We start from the raw sequence: 19,472 nt of genomic DNA on the forward strand, positions 1-19,472 counted from the left end.
GCCTTTGTAAATGGCCTGAAAAGCTGCAGATAGAAATTGTGCTCTAATATTAATGATCCACATTCACAACTGTCAGAAATTGTTTAAGCTTCATCAGCTTCATTGAATTTGGGCCCATTCTGTCCCTGAAGTACTGCTACACAATTTGTACATGATATAAAGTTCTTAATATTGTAAACATAATATCTTTTTTTTTTTTTTTTTTAATACTCACGAGTTTATTTACACTTTATAAAATAAAAAAATAAGTAAAAATTTTGACTTGGAAGAACAGGGACTTGTTCTTAACTACTGAATCCCAACATTAACACATTGATGTTGTCAAGATGCCCTCAGTTCAGAGTTTATAGCACTTAGTTGTAATTCAAATTATATCAAGAAGTGAATTAAATATGGAATATAATTATTTGCTGTACATGTTATTAATCTATATAATGGCACTTTATACCTGCCCATTGAATAATTTTTAATAAAAAAAAACAACTTATAGAATGTTGGGTCACAAATGTTAGCTCAATAAAAAGCTCGAACATACATTTTGTTTTAATAAAGAAATGTTAATGGTAGGAAGAATTCTTCATAGCCCTTCCTCGACCAAAAGACAACTTTAAGAGAAGAGTACAACAAAATATTTTACCACATCAAACTGAACAGATTATTTTCCTTCTGTGAATTCATAAAACCAGTTCATAAACTTTTAAAAAGAAGCCAAATTTATAGTACTTATTCCACTGATCTCCTGTTGGTTAGTAAAAATAGGCTGACATTAAGCTGGGGGCCACAATACCACAAGTAATAGTTAATAATCCCCAAATCAGTTTTCTTTTTTAGCTTATTTTGTTGATTTCTGTTCTCTGAAAGGAGAAGTTCTAGGCTGAAGAGCTAGAACAGTTTTTGCTTTTCCATCTCACAGGGCAATTCCTGGGCTTTCGGTCCAAAAGTTACATTTGATGTGTCCTGAACTGCTGCAATTTTCATTTGTTCCTTCTAAAATAATCTTGGTGGTTTTAAACCTCAGATGAACAAGTGCAATCAGGCAGGGGAGGATCAGCTCAGACACTTCCAGACACCCACAGCTCGTGCATCTCTATCCTACAGGGCACCTGATCACTGCGTGGAGACCCAGTCTGTGAAGCCCATGAAATTTGGAGCATGATTCACCCAAAACCACCCAAAACCACCCAAAACCACTGCTTTCAGATAAGAGCACTTGGTAGCACTGCCTGCACTGAATTATTGAGAGCACTGATATAAAGGGTTTTAAAATGACCAGCACAGACCTAATCACCTACACTGAGATGAATCCAATCCCTGCTCTGGCAAGGCAAAAACAAAAAAAAAGAATATTTCTTCCCAGTCTATCAATCTAGCAGACTTTTCTACTTCTATATAGTCTACATATTTTATACAATCTATCAGACTTTTATATTTTTTCAATCAGGTGGTGCATTTTCAGTTGCTTACATGTATTTTTCAATAAAAGTTGCTTTGTTTAGCAACACTTCAGTCATCAACAAGTGCATTCACCTGCACAGACCAGAGTAACATCTGCAGTGATTTTCTGGAGATGCATAATACATAATCAATCATCTCAGAAGAAAAGGTTGTTTATTATTTATTCAAATCATAGAAATTTGATGTAGTGGCCTAGTCTTGATGCATTACTGAATCTCTTTTCTTATATGGCTCCTGTCAGTATGGCTTCAGCAACAGCACTGAGTAGAGAATAAGAAACACATTCACGGCCATGAATTTATTTGCTGGTATCTTGGTTTCAGGAAGAGATTTCCCTCTGAGTTACAGATCTCAAAATATCCACCCAAAGTTTTAAATTACTAAATTAGAGTATTTCAGAAGTTCTTTCAGCAAACTCACCAGTTTCAGAGAGCAGTTTGGTGGCTTCCAGCACCTTCTCAGTGTAAACCCCAGTCTCGTAGTTTTCCATCTCTGCGTTGATGATGTGGATGACTCTGGCTGCACGGCCCCGGATGGCACCCGCGGTTCTGTCCAGCGTGTCCACGTCCCCCTCTTGCAGGGCAATCACACACTTGTTCACATCTTCCAGGATGTGGTTTTCTGGAATTCAGGTGAAAAATACAGCTCCTTCAATTTCACTCCTCCTCATGGCAAAACTTGCTGATTTGGGCTAATGGCAGTATGCTAAAAAATTGATATCTACCTTTATTCAGGCTGCAAAACAAAAGCCCTTGTGTGATATTGTCACATGAAAAATCTGTGTGATATCTATCTTTAGTAGGGGCTGGGCTACATCATCCTACCTCTACTACTGTGCATCCCAACCTGTAAATCTTGAAAATCAGTCACATTAATTTCAAACATAGCACTGAATCTTCTCATAATGAAATTGCAATTAAAATGAATGTAAAAGGGAAAGCAGTCAAATGTTTTGTAGATTCTCTAATAAACAGTTGGGCAATTTCCTGAGGGTGAATTTACACTCTCACATAAATTTTTATTATATTTAGCTCATTTTTGCTTAAGTAAGTCAGAAAAGAAAATAAATCACATTGAAAAGACAACAGCAAATGGCCTTTGTAGATAGCACAAAACCTGGGAGAGAGATGTTCATTTCCCTCACTCCATCCACACCAGAGAATAAGCTGGGAATTTCTAACACACACAATAATTATATCTGACTTGGCATAATCTGAAGCAGGAGATGACAACAGTGACTCTGCTCGGAGGAGGTGATATCAAGCACCTTCACTGGGTTCTCGGGAGATGCATTGTTATTTTTCTGGCTCTGAATCGGGCTATCTACTCTCACATCCTGCAGTATCTGAATTTATGTAGTATTCTCACATACAAATGATGTGAAATCATGAAGAAGACTCTGACTAGGTCAGGCATTACTCCTCTGCAGTCAGTAGAATCAAAAATAATTTTAGTATGACCACAACCAAATTTCATATTTGACCAAACTCAGTCTGAGAAACTCAGTGACACTAAACAGCAACTTGATTTTCTGATAGAGACACCTCTAAACCAAAAATGAAATGCTGTTCTTTGTAGTATAGTAAACCAGAATTAATCAGTTCACCAACTGTTTTTTGTTAATTATCCTTTGCCACTAAAAAGAATGACTCAGTAATCTTCACAGTTAAAAATTCCAAGGTTGGATCATTTGAGGGTTTCAGAAATGTTTTACATGATGTCAAATTTTATACTGCAACAACTTTGGATGGCAACTGAAAGTCCCCTGAGCTGTGAATGAGTAACTTTCAAGGCAAAATTCTTTGTTCAAAACACTCCTTACTCAGAATGAAAAAGCAGTGCTTTGTTAAAATTTTTCTCCACTGTTTCCATTTCACCATCACCAATCTGCTTTTACCATGGGACAAAAAAAATTTTGCCCAAGAAGAAGTGATATATGAACTTGGACAGTGCATTTGGAATATGAAATAACTTTGTAAAAGTATGGTCAGCTTTCTACTGGTAGCCACCATATTATTAAAGCATACCATCAAATGTGACAGTCAATATGAAGAGGAGGAGGTGTCATTTCAGAAGGTACATTTAACCAGATAGTGGCATTTTGAATGCTTCACTGGTTTAACATCCAAAAATAAAAATATTCTCTGTAAGCTGAGGCTTCCAAGCTTTACAGCAAGAGCAACAGGCTGTTCCTTCATGTTTAACAGAGATGTCTGTGCAAAGAATTAGGAAAAAGGAATCTAAACTTTTCAGAAATAAAACTGCCTTGGAAAGTTTGGATCTAGGTCAAAACTCTGAAGGAATTAAGGCTTAAGAAATGAAAAACCCCATCATCCATTCAAATGACTTCTGATTTATTGATACATATGGATACAAGCACTTGGAGTAAGCAAAGTCCTCAAACAAAAAAGAAAATGGCCATTTAAGACAGATTTCCAACTCTGGCACGTGGTTCTGCAGTTCACAGCCTGGTCATCCCTTTCTCTTTGAATTGTTCTGCCAGGAAGTGTTTGAAAGCTTCAAATCTCAAATAAAAGTCAATGTGCTCCCAAATTCTGAAGTACCCTTTTATTCAGAGAGCTCATTTTTATTTTTTCTTGTCATGGCTTGCAGGAAACATTTGCAGGGCTGTTGAACAGAGGAGTGTAATAGACTAAAGCAAACCACTTCCCTGTTGAGAGTAGCAGGATACAACCAAACAAAATAAAGATGGCAAAAAAGAAAATTAAGGATTTTTTTTTTAAAAGGATAAATATTTTTTCTTTCAATGTTTTTTTCTTCCTCATAAAGTTCTTCTGGAAAATTCAGGAAATATCAAGGAAAATATAGAACAAAACATAACATTTTGGTCAGACTGTCTCATGAGGTTTGGCTCTTCTGAGACATTCGAGTAAGCAAAGCCCTCTTGGCATGCTCTGTGTCCTTACAACAATGAAATTCACCCTTCTGAGCGAAATAAGAAAATGAGTTTTCTGCAGAATTAACCCAAGCCATGCATGATTTTGCAACTACAGCATCCACTGGGTATGATCAAATTATAGCAATACACTCTGCCACGAGCTGTAGCACTTTACCAGGAGGATGGAGAAAAGACTGTGACCCAGGGTCAGTGTTCTTCTCTTCTCCATCCCTTCTTTACCCTCCCAACCCAAACCAGCCTGTGATTCTGTAAAGTTCACCCTTCCTCCTCTTGCCCACAAGCGCACAAGATTCCAACAATATCTACAAATACTCTCAGCCTGTAACGGGTCTGGAACACATTTTTAGAAGGTGGCCAAAATCCTACTTTGTGCCTGAGTTGGAACAAAGCTTCTCTAGGAATAGAAGCACAAATAGGTCCCATTTTCTGGGAGGTGAAGAGCCAACCATTGCTACCATGGATGAATTAACACAGTGTGCTTGGCCCTACCGAGCACAGAAGATCAGCACTCCAATAGAGACACACTAATGGATTAATGATGCGATGGTAATTACAGCTTTTACCCACTCTGACCCAACACTTTAATTTAGGAGTACATTTTTAGAAAAGTCTCTTGACCTCAGTACCTGAAACAGAGAGGAAATCATCCACTGAAGTGATGTCGTCGACAGCCTCAGTGAGAACTCGCACCTGTTTCTCCCACTGGTCCTTAAACACGTCCATGTTGTCCTGGGCTACTTTGCTCTGGGGTCTGGCAGCCAACGTGAGTGCAGCATTAATCACCTGTTAGGCAAACCCATTTGTTAGAGGAGGAGTGGCAATTTTTATTTTTTTTTTTTTTTTTAAGGGAAAGAGCAAATAGATGATGGACCATGTTAAAAATACAGCATTACAACCCATTTGATAAGAAGGGTCTCAAGATATGGATGCATTTTTCACAGTTTGTGGAAATCAGGCAACAATCTCATGACAAAGACAAGGCTGTGCTCTTCTTCTAGTGCTTTTAAGTGCTAAAAGACTCCTCAAGTGTTTTTTAGCAGGAGTCACTCACCTGTGGGCACAGACTATCGATCTGTGTGGCTGCCATACGGACTAACTTCACACCTTCTTCATTATTGGAGATTGAACAGGCCAGATTTGCAACCTGCAATGAAATAATGAAATCATCAGGATGAGAATCAAGTTTTAGGCAAGTGAGCCATTTTATACCTTTCTTTGTTATTAAGCTTTGACTGAAATGAAAGAATTTTTTACAAGAGGAATAATACATCTTCTGTGCTGGTGAACAGAAACCCATGTAGATTATTTCCTTACTAGCAAACTGAACTACCCATCTTCTTTAGATTTTTCTCAGAATCTTCCTTCACTGTCAAGTGCTTCACATCCTCCTCTATAGCTTGAAAATTATCTGCTGAGAAGTCATATAGGGAACGCAGAACATCCAGACATTTATCTGTACATTTCCTTTTCTCAATTTCTTTTTCCTCTTATGAACTATATTCATTTTTAATGTAGGTAATCAGGCTCATCCATACGCTCTGAACTTTGCAAAAGGAAGGATTTTTCACATCCTAACACACAGAATCTTACTTTTCAACCCATAATCAAAACTGATACCTTCCCTGATACTGGCCAGTTACATCATATCTCTCAAATATCTTCATTGTTTCCAATGGTTTTATGCATGTTAAAATTATTTCTTATTTTACTTTTCAGGTGGACTTCTTTATTTTTATGTGTTTCTCTGCCCTGCAGTAAAATACCCATTTGTAACAGTAAAGTAACATAGAGATGTGAAATGACTCTTTTGAAACCCTGTTCTGTAATATAGGTCTGAAGATCTTGTTCAAAGATCTTTAAATCCACATTTACTTACCCTGGCACAGCTTTGGGAAGTCTGAACCTCTAAGACTGAAGGCTATTTGGATAAGATAAAGACTTGGAGAGACATCTGAATGAGATCTAGAAATCAGACCACGTCTCCAGACACAGCAGAGCTGAATTTCTGTGGCTTGGATTCAAGTGGAGGAGCATGTTCTCCCAGCTCAGACAGCTCTTCCAAAAAACCCATTCCCAAAAGCTTTGTGCCAACTCCATGAACCTGCCCTTGGTTTTCCAAACAGCAATTCATGTCCCAGAGCACACTGTGATATTTAAACCACTAAGGTACATTTTGGGATGGGGAAATACAGGATATTTTATAATGATCCAAAATGATGGCTTTTTATTCTAATCTTCATTAAAACAAACTTATAAAATTTTAAATATGCTTCCTTGATGCTATTCACTGTGCCTGAAGGCATAGCTATCAGTTGGAAATGATTCATGAATTAGTTCAAATGCCCCCATCTTTCCAATTTTCCTCCAGTCTCCCCTTGTGGTATTAATCTGTTCTCATCTGCAGTGCACATCCCTACCTTAGCCCAGATCCATCTGTTCTGCATAGAACCTATTTCACTTCCAGTTCTGTGCAGCATGGTTTGCATAAATCAGACTGCCAAAGCCCGGGCAAGAAAAGAACCCAAGGCTTCAAAGAGTCTTGCAGGCATTTCCTCGTCAAGATTTTATCATAATGCTGTGATTTTTATTTTCATTTCACGATGAGACAAATGAGTTGCTCTGTTTGTTAACAGCCTTACAGCTCTGATGTCAAAAACATTCTCCTGAGCTGACATCTTCCAATTAATTTACCATTTTCTGTAGTCCCTTCTTTGCACACATCAAACAAAACTCTTTCATCTTCACCAGAAACAACAGCTAAGCAGGATAATATTTAGAATTCATTAATATGAATGGAAATTACAGACTTTAAAAACTAGTAAATGATATTAAGTTTAGCAAGAGCCACCTTCCTGTATTGGAACTAAGTGGCTTTTCAGATTGCCCCTACATTTTGTGATTAACATGATGAGAATTTGTCCCAAGGCTTCAGATGTAACATTTACTTCTTTGCAGATAGAAATATGTGACTGAAGGCAGCTGGGTGGCCTGAAATGACCATCAAACTGTAAAGCAGGTCTTTGAGTTCCTCCAGAAGGGAACAATGCAGATATAATCAACAAAAATAAAACTTATTTCTTCTCTCTCTCTGTTAATTACTTTTTAAATAGAATCCAATGAGATATTATTTGGATGTTGCAAAGTGCCCTGTTTTTCCAAGAAAGATACAGACACAACCAGAGAAATATTTTTTCCCCTTTTTTACTAAAATAGGGTTCAATACATTGTTTTGGGTGTTACTATCAACACAAGAGTACAAATGTAATTATTGCTGCATTAAATACATATCAAAGGGCATCACAGTTACCTGTTTAAAAGAAATAACGATACTGATAGTAAAAGATTCTAAAATTTTAGAAAATTCGGAGACTTAGAAAGAAAGTTAGGTTTGGAAAGCCTGGGAAAAGTAGGCCCTGAGAAATGTTAGGCCTTGTGCTTGCTAAAGATCAGGTGAAACTGCACCTGTGAAATCAGTGTATGATAAATGATACAATTGTTGGATGTGATTAGATATAATTATTGTTTAAAGAACATGAGGAACAATGTTTGGGGGCTGGGGGGATCACGAGAAATCCATGCTTGGGTAAAAACAATGCATACAATAGAACAATGTCAGTTTAGTAATTAATATGTAAGTTGTATAACGATAGAGTATAAAACATGTTCAACTCAAAACCAAAATGGGTCAGATTTGGGTCTGTGTACCCCTGACACCCAGAGCTCTTCAATAAAGCATCTTCATACAATAATTCGTGATTATGTGTGTTCCTGAACGCTAACAATACCCATCAGGTAAAATCCCAAGTTTAATAGTTTCTGTGGTATATTTCAAGCCTTGCATAACCATAGCCCTGTTTGATCAGCAGTCAGGCAGCAATGCTATTCCACAATCCAGCAGGGTGTGCCAGCCTGCACCACCACACCATCTGATTGTGCCAAACAAACACAGAGAGAAGCAATCTGGATAAAACTGAATTCAGCACTACAAACCTATGACTTTACCCAAAACTTAATTTTTAAAAGATGGCAAGAAATAGCCTTTACTTGCTCAAGCCTCTGTTTCAGTGCATAAGCACGGATCTGTGAAACAACACAAGTTTAGGTGCACTCAATCACCAGACACCTCACTTTTTAATTACTTTGATTGACTTTGTTATCAAATACACAGTCATGTCAACATCAATTAATATTCTCAGCACAGCAAGGTCCACATGCATGCTCTTACTTGATAGAAACCACAAGGTAATTCCCCCTGCTTTAGCTGATTATAAATTCAGCAACTTCAGGTATTTTTCCTACCTAAAACTCTGAGTAAAAAAAATTAAGACACAATTGCACCCCACTTAGCTGAGACATTTGGATTAGGTGTCAAACTGATCTCTCTGGACAATGGATAAAAAAAGGAAGGCCTTTCCAGGGTGTTTGAGGTGCCTGCTTGACTCATCCTCTAGATGTGTTTAGCTTATTATTTAAACTTCGATTACAGCTGCCCCTGGTGATTGCTGAAAAAGGTATCAGTGAAATAAAAGATGTTTTACTGGTGCACTATAAGTTGTTTTGCACAAGTATATTTAACAGAATGTGTTTTGTGAAGAACACAGACACTTTGGAAGGTGGGAATTTCCTTAATGTGCCACTCCTGGGCTGGATGGAGCAGAGAGCTTGGAAAGGAAAATAAAAAGGCTGTGTGTTAGTGCAGCTGCCAATTTACCAAAACTTTGATTTGAAGCCTTTATCTTTGCACTTCGAATGCTTTGTGTCCACCAAAGCATTGAAGGGGAAGTTTACTGAGAGGCTATGGAAGCAACCAGGTAGTTAATTTATTTTTCTTTTTTTTTTACTGTTAATAAGTTCCTTGAGCACTGAACTCTCTGACTGCCTAAGCAGAATTTAAGATTGTATTGAGATCAATGTGAACTGTCCAAAGAGTATTTATATCAAGGAACACATTTTAAATACCAAAATCAATGGACTGTGAATCATTCTCAAAAACACGTGGATAACTTAACATCAGTGAAGCTGCTGTGTAGATGAACATTATTGTCCAGGATTTCAGGTCTGCTAAGCTGCTCTTATGCCATCAAAGCAATTGCTGAACACCTTAAACCTGTCCTGCAAGAGTGTGGGGACACAGTGAGCAAGAAGACAAACATCCAGCTCCAGTGATGCTGCATTTTTCATTCCAAATCCACTGAACCAATCCTAGAACTGGGGATGTGAAAAAGCAGGAACCAACTCCTTTGTGTTAATTTCTGTCAGTGGCACTGATAGTTCAAGATGCATTTCTGCACCTTGCTAGTATCTGTCTTTAATCACACAAGGAATTCCATTAGTTGCAATTATTTAAATTACATACAGGACCAGTTCCTATAGAATTTATCTCTCTTTATTTTTAATTTTTTAGGTTTTTTTTTGTACTCCAGCCTCAGTTTCCTGCTGGATAGCAGATTGGGGTGGGGAATGACCTTGTTTCTTAACGCAGATTTTTATTACCCTGTGGTGACCTTAGGACACGAAAACTTTATTTCTGCCACAAAATTGCACTCCAAACTACAAAAGCAATCAAAAATCTTCCATATCAATTTACTTCATTTTTACACTGATTAAAATCAGGTGTAGTTACCTTTCATTGTGGTTTTAAATGAGACCATTTCCATTTTTGACTCGAGCCCTTTGTCTTTTTAAAGATAACTATGACTATCAAGATGTATTGTGCTCTTCTGACTACTAAAATAAACTGTGTTCTGGTTCAAAATTAAATTCAAAGATTTAATGTGGCCATTTTGAATTCAACCTTGGTGAAAAGGTCCAAAAGAAAAACCTATTGCTAAGAGCAAAAATGTAAAAAAAGGGAGCAGTATAAGCTACAGAAAAAGAGCAATAGCAACACAAAAGCTACACAATATCCTATTTTTTAACATTTTCCTTTTATTCTTCTTTTCTCACCATAAATTGCTTAACAGAAATGATACTGAAAAGGCTCTGCTCAGCTTCCCCAACCATTTAACCATTCAAAGGTAGAGAATAAAATCCATTTCTATCTTAGTTTCTTAGTTTTACATATTTTTTTTTTTGAATATGTGATTTCTTCTTAAATAGTTTTATTCATATTTTTTTCTATTTATATAATTTATGTTTTCATTGTAATTAACTGGTGGAAGTCATAGGAGGAAAAAAATGGCAAGAAATTATTCTTTATTTAGGAAAATGCAGAGTAATTTACACAAACCCAAGAGAGTGGTAAACTTTTATGTTTACATCCCACTTTTGAGAAGCTGAAACTTTTTGAGTGACTCAACTTGAGTTGAAGGTGGTTTAAGTCAGAGACTTCTGCAGCACTCACAGGGGACTAAAGCCAAGCAAATAATCAGTCATCATGTTCAGCTGATGAGACATAACCTGCTGAGCTGTGGTATCTCAACTATTTGTAATTATTTATCCATTCACTTAGTAATTTATCCAGATATTGTTTCAATCTCTGAATCCTTCAAAGTACTGACATATATTAATGTTGGTACTGCTGTAGGCAGCCCAGTGATATTCATGGAGCCACAAATAAGAGATTTTTTTCTAAAGGAGAGCACAGTTGAAGCCAAGTTACCCAAGATCTTCAACTTATTTATCCTTGCTGTACTCACTCAAGCATTCTATTATGAGCAAAACTCTATTTATCACTAGACAGGATGTTTTTGCACATACACAAACAAGTGCCAAAAAAATTCCAAATGTCACTGAGAGTACACATTGCAGCAGATTCCTGCTCCTCGTCATGCACTGCAGTGCCAGCTTGTACTGCCATGAAAATATTAGACTGTGGCCTCTCCCTCACAGCCTGTTCCATATGGCATGTGGGGAACCTCATACTGGATAATATGGCCAATTTCCCCTCATTTATATTATAGCAGTCACTTCTCTAAATAAGAGATGGATTTTTAAGTTCACCTGTACATCTATTTCACATCTATTAAGTAATCTAACTGCATGCAAAGCAGTAAAAAAAAAGGGCATTTCTTTTATAAATTAATAACAAACTGATTTACTGAGTTTGATGTTTGCTTTGAAAATTTCTAGCACCAAACCCTGAACATATTTAACATGAACTGCTCAGATATTTACAATATGTATCTAAGGAGATTGGTACCAGCAGGATTTAGAAAGCTGCAGAGCACTTCAAGCACAACAGCTGAATGTTTTATTTCATGTCTTATATGCTGCCCACTGAACCTACAAAAACCTCTTTTCACTCTCAAAAGGTCAACAGCATTTTCTCTCATACTTAATACAGGAATGAGGCTTTTCCACTCACTCCATCTCCCTTCAGACTTGCTCTGTATCAGATTGAGTTGGAAGAGCTTTAAAAGATTTCTGCTTTTGGTAATGTTCCAAGTACCTCAGACTTCAATAAATTCAGCAGGTCTTCGTCTGAGATTTATGAAGGAAACCAAAGAGTGTTGGAAGCCTCATGTGTACAGAAAGCTCAACTCTAAATGAAAAGATGCTAATTTTAGACTATTTCAATGAAGTGTTTTTAAATCATTCCGAATCTCCTTCATTTCCCAGGACCATTCTGGTGCATGCCACAATTATGGCCTATAGGATGGAATAAAAGGAGACCAAAAAGGAAGTACCTGGAAAAGTCCTTCTACTTAACTATTTTCATAACTGAAAAGAACCCAACATTGGCTCATGTTTAATTATAGAGCTGCCAGTGAAGAATAGAAGAAAAAGGTACCATATTATGTTTGATCCTTCGCTGTTAATAACAAACAATAATAGTGACTGCAGATATAAATTTAAAAAAAAAAATAGTAGAAGTAAATACTGCCTCTTCTTTCCTTTCTCTTTATATATGGAATTTGATCACAAAACTCTGTCTTCCAGAAACAGGTCAAGTTTTTACACCACATTGATGAGTCTCAACTGTGAGAAATGTGCCTGATTGCAAACTCCCTACTGTGTCTGAAGACCTTCTAGAAGAAGAGTGGGACAATTTCTGATTTTAGATCATCTTTCTGGGTCATTGTGACTTCTCAGCAGCACAATCCCAAGATTTCTCTATGGAAAACAGGAGAAAGCAAATTGATTAAAGAAAAAAAACAGGTGATTGTCTCAGGGCACTTCTCCAATTTAAACCTGAGAAAAATAAATCTGGGAATTACCTCAGTTTCAGTTTTACTTTTAATTTTTTTTTTTTTTTTCTTTTTCAGTTTTTCCAGGTTTCAGTTTTACTCTACTTTCATTTGTAAGATTATTCAGGCAATGCTGTTGGACAATTTCAGTGGAGCATGGCCCAGAACTATCAACTGCATTCTCAGCTGGAACCAGTGGGCCCGACAGCAGCTGCCCCAGTTCCTATCTGAAGATCCAATCTCACAATTAAAAATCCAGGTACACATCTGCCAGGAGTTCTCTGTTCCACTGGATCTCTAAATTGCTTGAAAATCAAGGACTTTAAAAAAGTGGGTGTGGATGTTAATTCCCAGAGCTCAAACCAGTGGAAATGCTTTGTGCCGTGACTGAAAACTCCCTTAGGAATTATGGATGGTCCTCCCTTGTTTCCTTAAGGATGTGTTTGTGAGCCGTTCAGCTGGAACAGAACTAAATGATAGAAGCACTGGGGAGCCCAGAGATGAGGGCAGCAGCAAAGGGGTTCCCTCCTGAGGTTCATTCCCCCAGGAGTTGGAAGTGGAGCAGGGCACTCAGCTTCCTCCCTTCAATGATTTGCTCATTGCCTTGATGTAATTTCTGAATTTTCCCTCTATTCATGTGCACCCACTGCTGAGGAATTAAACAGCAAACAGCTGGAGTAAGCCAAGAAGAAAGGCAGTTAAGTTAGTTAAGACCAGATTTGTACTTTAATTTTAACTGGCCTTGAGCAATATAGCATTGCAGTGATAGAATGCAGCGAGTCCCTTTCCTACAAGAAAGCAGCTTGTAAAGATGCAGGGAATCTGCTCCCTGTTGTTCACCTGTTCAGGTGGATCATGGAGTAGAGATCTTGCTCTAAACCATGCCACTCATGTGTCTGCTGAGTCTAGATAGTCTTGCTAAAAGTGATTAATTTAATTTACTGACTTTCTGAGTTACAGGTAAAACTGTATTTTACATCACATTGGTACACACTTTTTTCTTCCTTTCGCATAAAGCAAAGGTAAAATTCCCAACTACAAGAATTCCTTCTGTAGAGGTCAGAGACCAGAGACCCATCTCAGTGCTTTTTCACCTCTCTTAGCAGGATTGGGTTACTTTTCTATTTAATTTGATAATAGGTAAAGGATTTCAGACATTATTTCTCTATTACTGTCCTGTCCACAAACAACAAAGAATGAACAAAGAATGCAGAAGAACACAACAAAAACTACAGCACTGCCTCTGAAATGTCAGACACATTGTCACAGACAACAGAACCTTTACACATCAGTAACTGTTACATTCCAAAGCCTGCAAAGTGGCCAAATAATTTCTTAGGAAGAAAAAATCAGAAAGTTTTGTGTATTAATCCTTTCTGGTCAATTTGCAACCAAGGCCACTGCTACTAAAACTCACCATGAATTATGAGCAATGTATCCTGAAATATCCAAGGAGCGGGAGGGCAGTTGGTGTCCTATGGAAACAAGATTTACAACACTGCAATGTGTGTGAGTCCATCCTATAAAGCAATTTTGACAACACACCCCTGGCAGTGCTGTAATTAATAGATATTAATAGTGAGTAGTTACCAAAGCAATCCATCTATCTAATAACAGTCCACTATTTTGGCAAAGTGCTCAGTGACCCTGGAACATGGATGCATGCCTGACTAGGCTGTGATAATTAAACGTTAGTTATATTATCAGGGAGCTGTATTTTGACAGCTGTTGAAGAAAAAGAGGTGACTGTGCTGGAACTCAGAAAAGTTCAAGACATTAACAGAAGCTCTGAAGGCATTAACAGTGTGATATCAGACACCCCAGGGTATAAACAAAACACAAATTATAATCACTGATCCCTAAAGAAGCATAACTTGCAAGTTGGATAGAACCAACTTCATTTAGCTGACCAATGTGGATGGAGCTGAAGTTGGCAGGGGATGCAAAGAATAATAAGAAGGGCTTGTAGAGGTACATCAGCCAGAAAAGGAAGGTCACAGAAAGCGCATCCCCCCTCCCAAGCAAGACTGGAAAACTGGCAAAGGCACAGGAGAAGAAACTCAGCTACTCAACAACTTTTTTGCCTCAGTGCTCAATAGCAACCTCTCTTCCCAGAGGAGGAACTGCAGGGCAGGACTGGGGGAGCAAAGTCCCCCCTGCTGACAGAGAAATGAGGTTTGGGAACACCTGAGGACATGCACAAGTCCAAGGGATCCAGCAAGATGCATCCCAGAGTTGATGACGTGGTCAAGCCACTCTCATGACATTCCCCAGCCACAGCAGCCAGGGGAAGTCCCAGGTGGCTGGAAAAAAGCAAACGTTGCTCCCATCTTTAAAAAGGGTTGAAAGGAGGACCCTGGGAGCTACCACCCTCAGCCTCACCTCCGTGCCTGGGAAAACCCTGGGACAGATCCTGCTCAGAGCTCTGCCAAGGCACATGGAGAGCAGGGAGGTGGCTCAGGACAGGCAGCACAGCTTCAGCAGTGGCCAGCAGGCTGAGGAGGTGATCTCCCTCTCTGCCCTGCTCAGGTGAGACCACACCTGCAGAGCCCAGCACAGAGGAGATGTGGACCTGCTGCAGTGGGTTCAGAGGAGAGCCACAGAAACAATCAGAGGGCTGATTCCCTTCCTAGGGGTGAGTGAAGAAATTTAATTTGGAGTGATATTTTAAAGGCTCACAAAATCCCATTCAGAGAAAGACTGCTCTTACATACACCCAATTTTTGTGCATGAATAGTTTATGATTTTTTTTTTTTACAGTAATTTAGTAATGGCTCAACAGGAATGCAAAGCTAAGTCATCTGCCCAGAACCAGAATGTGTAGACAAGGCAACAGAACAGGATGTTCCCTTTCCCATTCTTCCTATCAGCTTTAACCCTGGCATGGAGAGAGCTCATGTTGGCTCAAAACATCATCTAGTTTATTTGTCTGCTTAGCATCCCTTTTTTCTAATAAATCGCCTTTTTGCATGACCAGAAAAAAAGATTTCTTACAGTTGTTTACCAACCATAAATGCAGCTGCATTTATACCAGTAAGGTAAACACAGACCTGAGGACTTGCATACACTCTTCCCCCTTTTTCAACTACAAACATAATCCTAGGCAGAGTTTTACCCTAAATTACCTGTTCTATATTAAACATGGTCTCTCTCATATCTATTAAAAAAATGTTGGCCAAAAAGATGGCACAGAGAAACCTCAGTGTGTTCTTACAGATATGAAAATGGGGTGAGAAGAACTGCTTTTATATTAAGGTCTCTCTCCTCATCTGAAATGAGGAATACATAAAAAAATCTCCACAGTATTAATTATTCAATGTGCTGGAACACATATCCTCAAATTATAATTTCTCCTAATTTAAGACTGCACTCTTAGGGGTTTTTACATAGAATTTTGGTTTTGTTTTAGTAAACATGGAAATTGTCATCTTAGTTGTGAACTCAGTCATGTCTATTTGACCAGAAACTGTCTGAGCCAATCTTACATTTTTGTCCCAGTTGTCACATGTTTGTAGTTGTGTATGAAAGCTGATTACCTTTGCAAAGGGTCATCATTAGATGATAAACACCCAAAACCATTTCAACAAATCCCAGATTATTTATTGTGTATTACAGTGATGTTTCTGACTTTTTCTGTGTTTTCTCAAAAAAAAAAAAAAAAAAAAGTCATATGAATGCAGAATTCAGCTCGCACACAACTGGTTTATAATAATGAGATTTTATATCAAGAGCTCTTCATGCAACCTTCAGCATTAAACAAAAAAAATGGAAACAAACATATATTTAAGAAATCAATACTGAGATCAAAATTCTAAACAGAACTGCAGATACCTTTAATTCATTGTGCTTTGATTTATACTCCTCCTGGCATTCAGAGATGAGAATAATAAGTCAATTGTCTCTGCTGTTAGCTTTAATGGCAATAGCAGTATGAGCTTGGGTTTTTGTGCAAACTGCCATTGCAAAGTTAAGGGCCAGGAGGTCAATGATGAAGCTGCAGAGAGTCTCTCCACCAGTCCACCTTACTAGTTTTTTAAGCTTTTGGTTAATTTAATTCAAAGGAACAGAGGAGGCTCAGTGAAAATTAAACTCAATGAAAAATTAAAATTTAATGAAAATGAAATTTCAGTGAAAACACTGTTTTGAGGACACAAACCTTATTATCCTCCTAATGCCTGACTGAGGAAGGAGTTTGCCTCATGGCCCACACTGGGGAATCTGAGTAGCTGAGAAATTTCTTAAAATCTGTGGGAAAAGCTTCACTTGGATCTAACACTTGACCTCTATCTCCAAATCTCTAAGAATCCATGATTCATCCTCTCTGGTGTTTACAGAGCTGCTTGTCTGAGAGAAGAAAATCCTTCCTCCTACAAAACCACAGCAAGATCTGCACTTCTGAAGAATCTCTGACTGGGAAGCAGGAGAGTTTGGCTACGGGAGGACAGGCTTGGAGTTGGAAGATGTTTCAATTTGCTTCCACAGGGCCTCCTGACCATTGGGATATGCTGAAATTAACACTTTTAACATCAGCCTGGCTGTCTGAAATGCTGCAATGGGCCAAGGAGTAGCTCCAGCACTTTGGTTTCAGATTTCTGTAAGAACCTTTTAGTAAAACATCTTTAAAACTAGACACAGGTGAATGAATGATGAGGGTAAGTTTTTCTCCTGTGTTATTGGGAAGTTATCCTTCCTATCACACTAAAGGTCATCATTCAGTTTTCCAATAACTTTTTTTTTTAGATTAAATGACTTGTGAGATGTCAGCCTAGGAAGAAAAAAAAAAGAAGAAGAAAAAAAAAGAAAATGCAAGGATATATACAATAAAATAGAGTATTATGAAGTCTTCTCTCATGCTGCTTTAAGAATTGATAATTTCACTCTATATGTCCAGGTAAGGTGATGGATGCTACCTGTATTTATTGTTTTTTTTAAACCCACAGATTGCCCATCTGTGAAGCAAGGTGGAGAATAACCCTCTGTCCTTCTTTTGGAGCAGGCAAATCAAGTTTATTTCAGTGTTGGGAACACTGTGGCTGAGTGTGATTAGTTTTTACAGGAGAGCAGATCCCACAGAAGATCCATGTCTCTGCACTGATATGGATATAATGCTACCACAGGCTGTGGAAACTGGAGCTGAAAGGAAACCTGAGAGATGATGCTCGTGTCTGCAGGCAGGATGAGCTGTGCCCAAAGCACTGCTGGCAGGTGTTTGTTTCACTTAGAGCCCGCATTGATAGCGGTTGTATGGATTTCTGTACATGGAACATTTAATTAGGGAAAACAAACAGCAGCAGTGTGTGACGAGGTCAGATTTACTGCACCGACTGCAAGGAGCGTGCCCCAGCCTCTGCTCAGGGCCCATTCAAATGGATATTAAGAGATTGAGTAATGACAGCAACAGGAAAATAAAAAAAAAAATCCCAAGCCAATAAACCCTCTCTGCACATTTCTCCTTTTCAGACTCACTGTGAGCTAAACTAGGTCTGGTCTGTTCAAATTTATGAGCAAAGAGAACAAAGAAAAATCACATTTACCTACTTACAGCAAGAATATTTGCATCCATTAGGACTATTTTTGCTCATAGTAAATTCACAGAACTTTAGAACCTTAAAAAAAAAATACAACCCACAAACCAAAAAACCCTTAAAATGTGATATACCAAGAGGATACCACCAGTGGAGGTGATATTTTAAGCTAAAAGAAGTTTTGACATCCCTTCATACTGTCTTTTTTCTTGTGCATTTCTGTGCTTGGAATATGACCCAAAAGATTACTGGTTGAGTCTAAAAACTGAATCTTTGAAATTAAATTGCCACATGTTACCCAGATCCTTACAATATCTTTATGCACTTAGAAGATCAAAGAAAAAATAAAACTAAAATATATCTTGGGAGGATTTTTCTTCCTCTTAGAGAACTTTTTTGTATCATCAGAACAGGTGACAAGCTCGTGTCTCTGCTGGGTTTAGTGTGCTGTTACTGCTGTCTCCACACAGATGTCTGTAATAGCTCAGACTCCCCAAACAATGCAAAAATAACGATAAAAGTTCTGATAACCACTCGTTATTTAAAGTGAATTGCAGTCAACTCAATTCTATCTGTCTGAAAACCAATCCCTCTTCTTAGGGTGAGAAACAGCAACAGAAGCCCTGAACACATTAAAAAAGTTAGCAAGTTTTAAATATGAATTCTTTAAGTTATGTGTGTGAGAGTAAGAGATAAAGGGGGTTCAAGTGCCAGCTACAAACAAACAATTCAGCACTTCCACAGTAAATGTTCTATTCATTGTCTCACTCAATAATTCTAAAGTACAGACACAAACCCCATCAAAACCTCACACAAAATGATGAAGCCTCTTCACTCAATCCATCCCCTGAGATAAAGCTGGAGATCCTCAGCTCAGGTAGAGCAGCAAAGCTGCAGTGATTTACTCCCGCCCTGGCTCCTAAAACACTCTGGTCAATGAATTGTAGCTTTGGAAAACTGAGGTAGAAATGAATTCCACAATCAATCCACCAACAATAACACAAATGTTTCTGTGTTTTCACTGCTTCATCTGCACAATGGCAGTCCAGAAAGGTTCAATAAGTGTCTCTGTAGTGCCACTCCAGGTATTGCAACTAATATTAAAATAGTATTTTCTAAGTGTGACAATTGATCACTAAAGCTTTTCTTTTACTGGCATGAACAAGGCATGATTTGCTGGCCAAAGAGCATGCCATAGTCTATATAAAAATGTATATACCATGGCTAGCAGAAATAATGAGTAATGTATTACAGAAATACAACAATCCTATATCCTTTTATTCTTCTAACCCACAACTCTTTAATGGTTAATGTTCTGTGTATTCACTGAGCAGCCATCAGCATGCATTCACACCACCACAAACTGGAATTTATTCATCTAGCTGCACAGAGGGATTTGTTAGTTATTGGGGGTCAGTGAACACAGCTTTATGAACTGATATT

The 19,472-nt window shown here is 38.1% G+C and overlaps 1 protein-coding gene across 2 annotated transcripts in view; it reads right to left on the reverse strand.

Moving 5' to 3' along the window:
• Window positions 1-19,472, reverse strand: part of CTNNA2 (catenin alpha 2) — a 466,335-nt gene that overhangs the window by 56,396 nt on the left and 390,467 nt on the right. For both annotated transcript variants that reach the window (XM_058838585.1, XM_058838586.1), the window contains exons 10-12: window positions 5,427-5,519; window positions 5,002-5,158; window positions 1,876-2,076 (exon numbers count right to left, since the gene is read on the reverse strand). In XM_058838585.1, the coding sequence (XP_058694568.1) occupies window positions 1,876-2,076; window positions 5,002-5,158; window positions 5,427-5,519 (451 nt within the window). The remainder of the gene's footprint in view (window positions 1-1,875; window positions 2,077-5,001; window positions 5,159-5,426; window positions 5,520-19,472) is intronic.

Source organism: Poecile atricapillus, chromosome 4 (genome assembly GCF_030490865.1).
Source record: "Poecile atricapillus isolate bPoeAtr1 chromosome 4, bPoeAtr1.hap1, whole genome shotgun sequence".
Taxonomy (NCBI): domain Eukaryota; kingdom Metazoa; phylum Chordata; class Aves; order Passeriformes; family Paridae; genus Poecile; species Poecile atricapillus.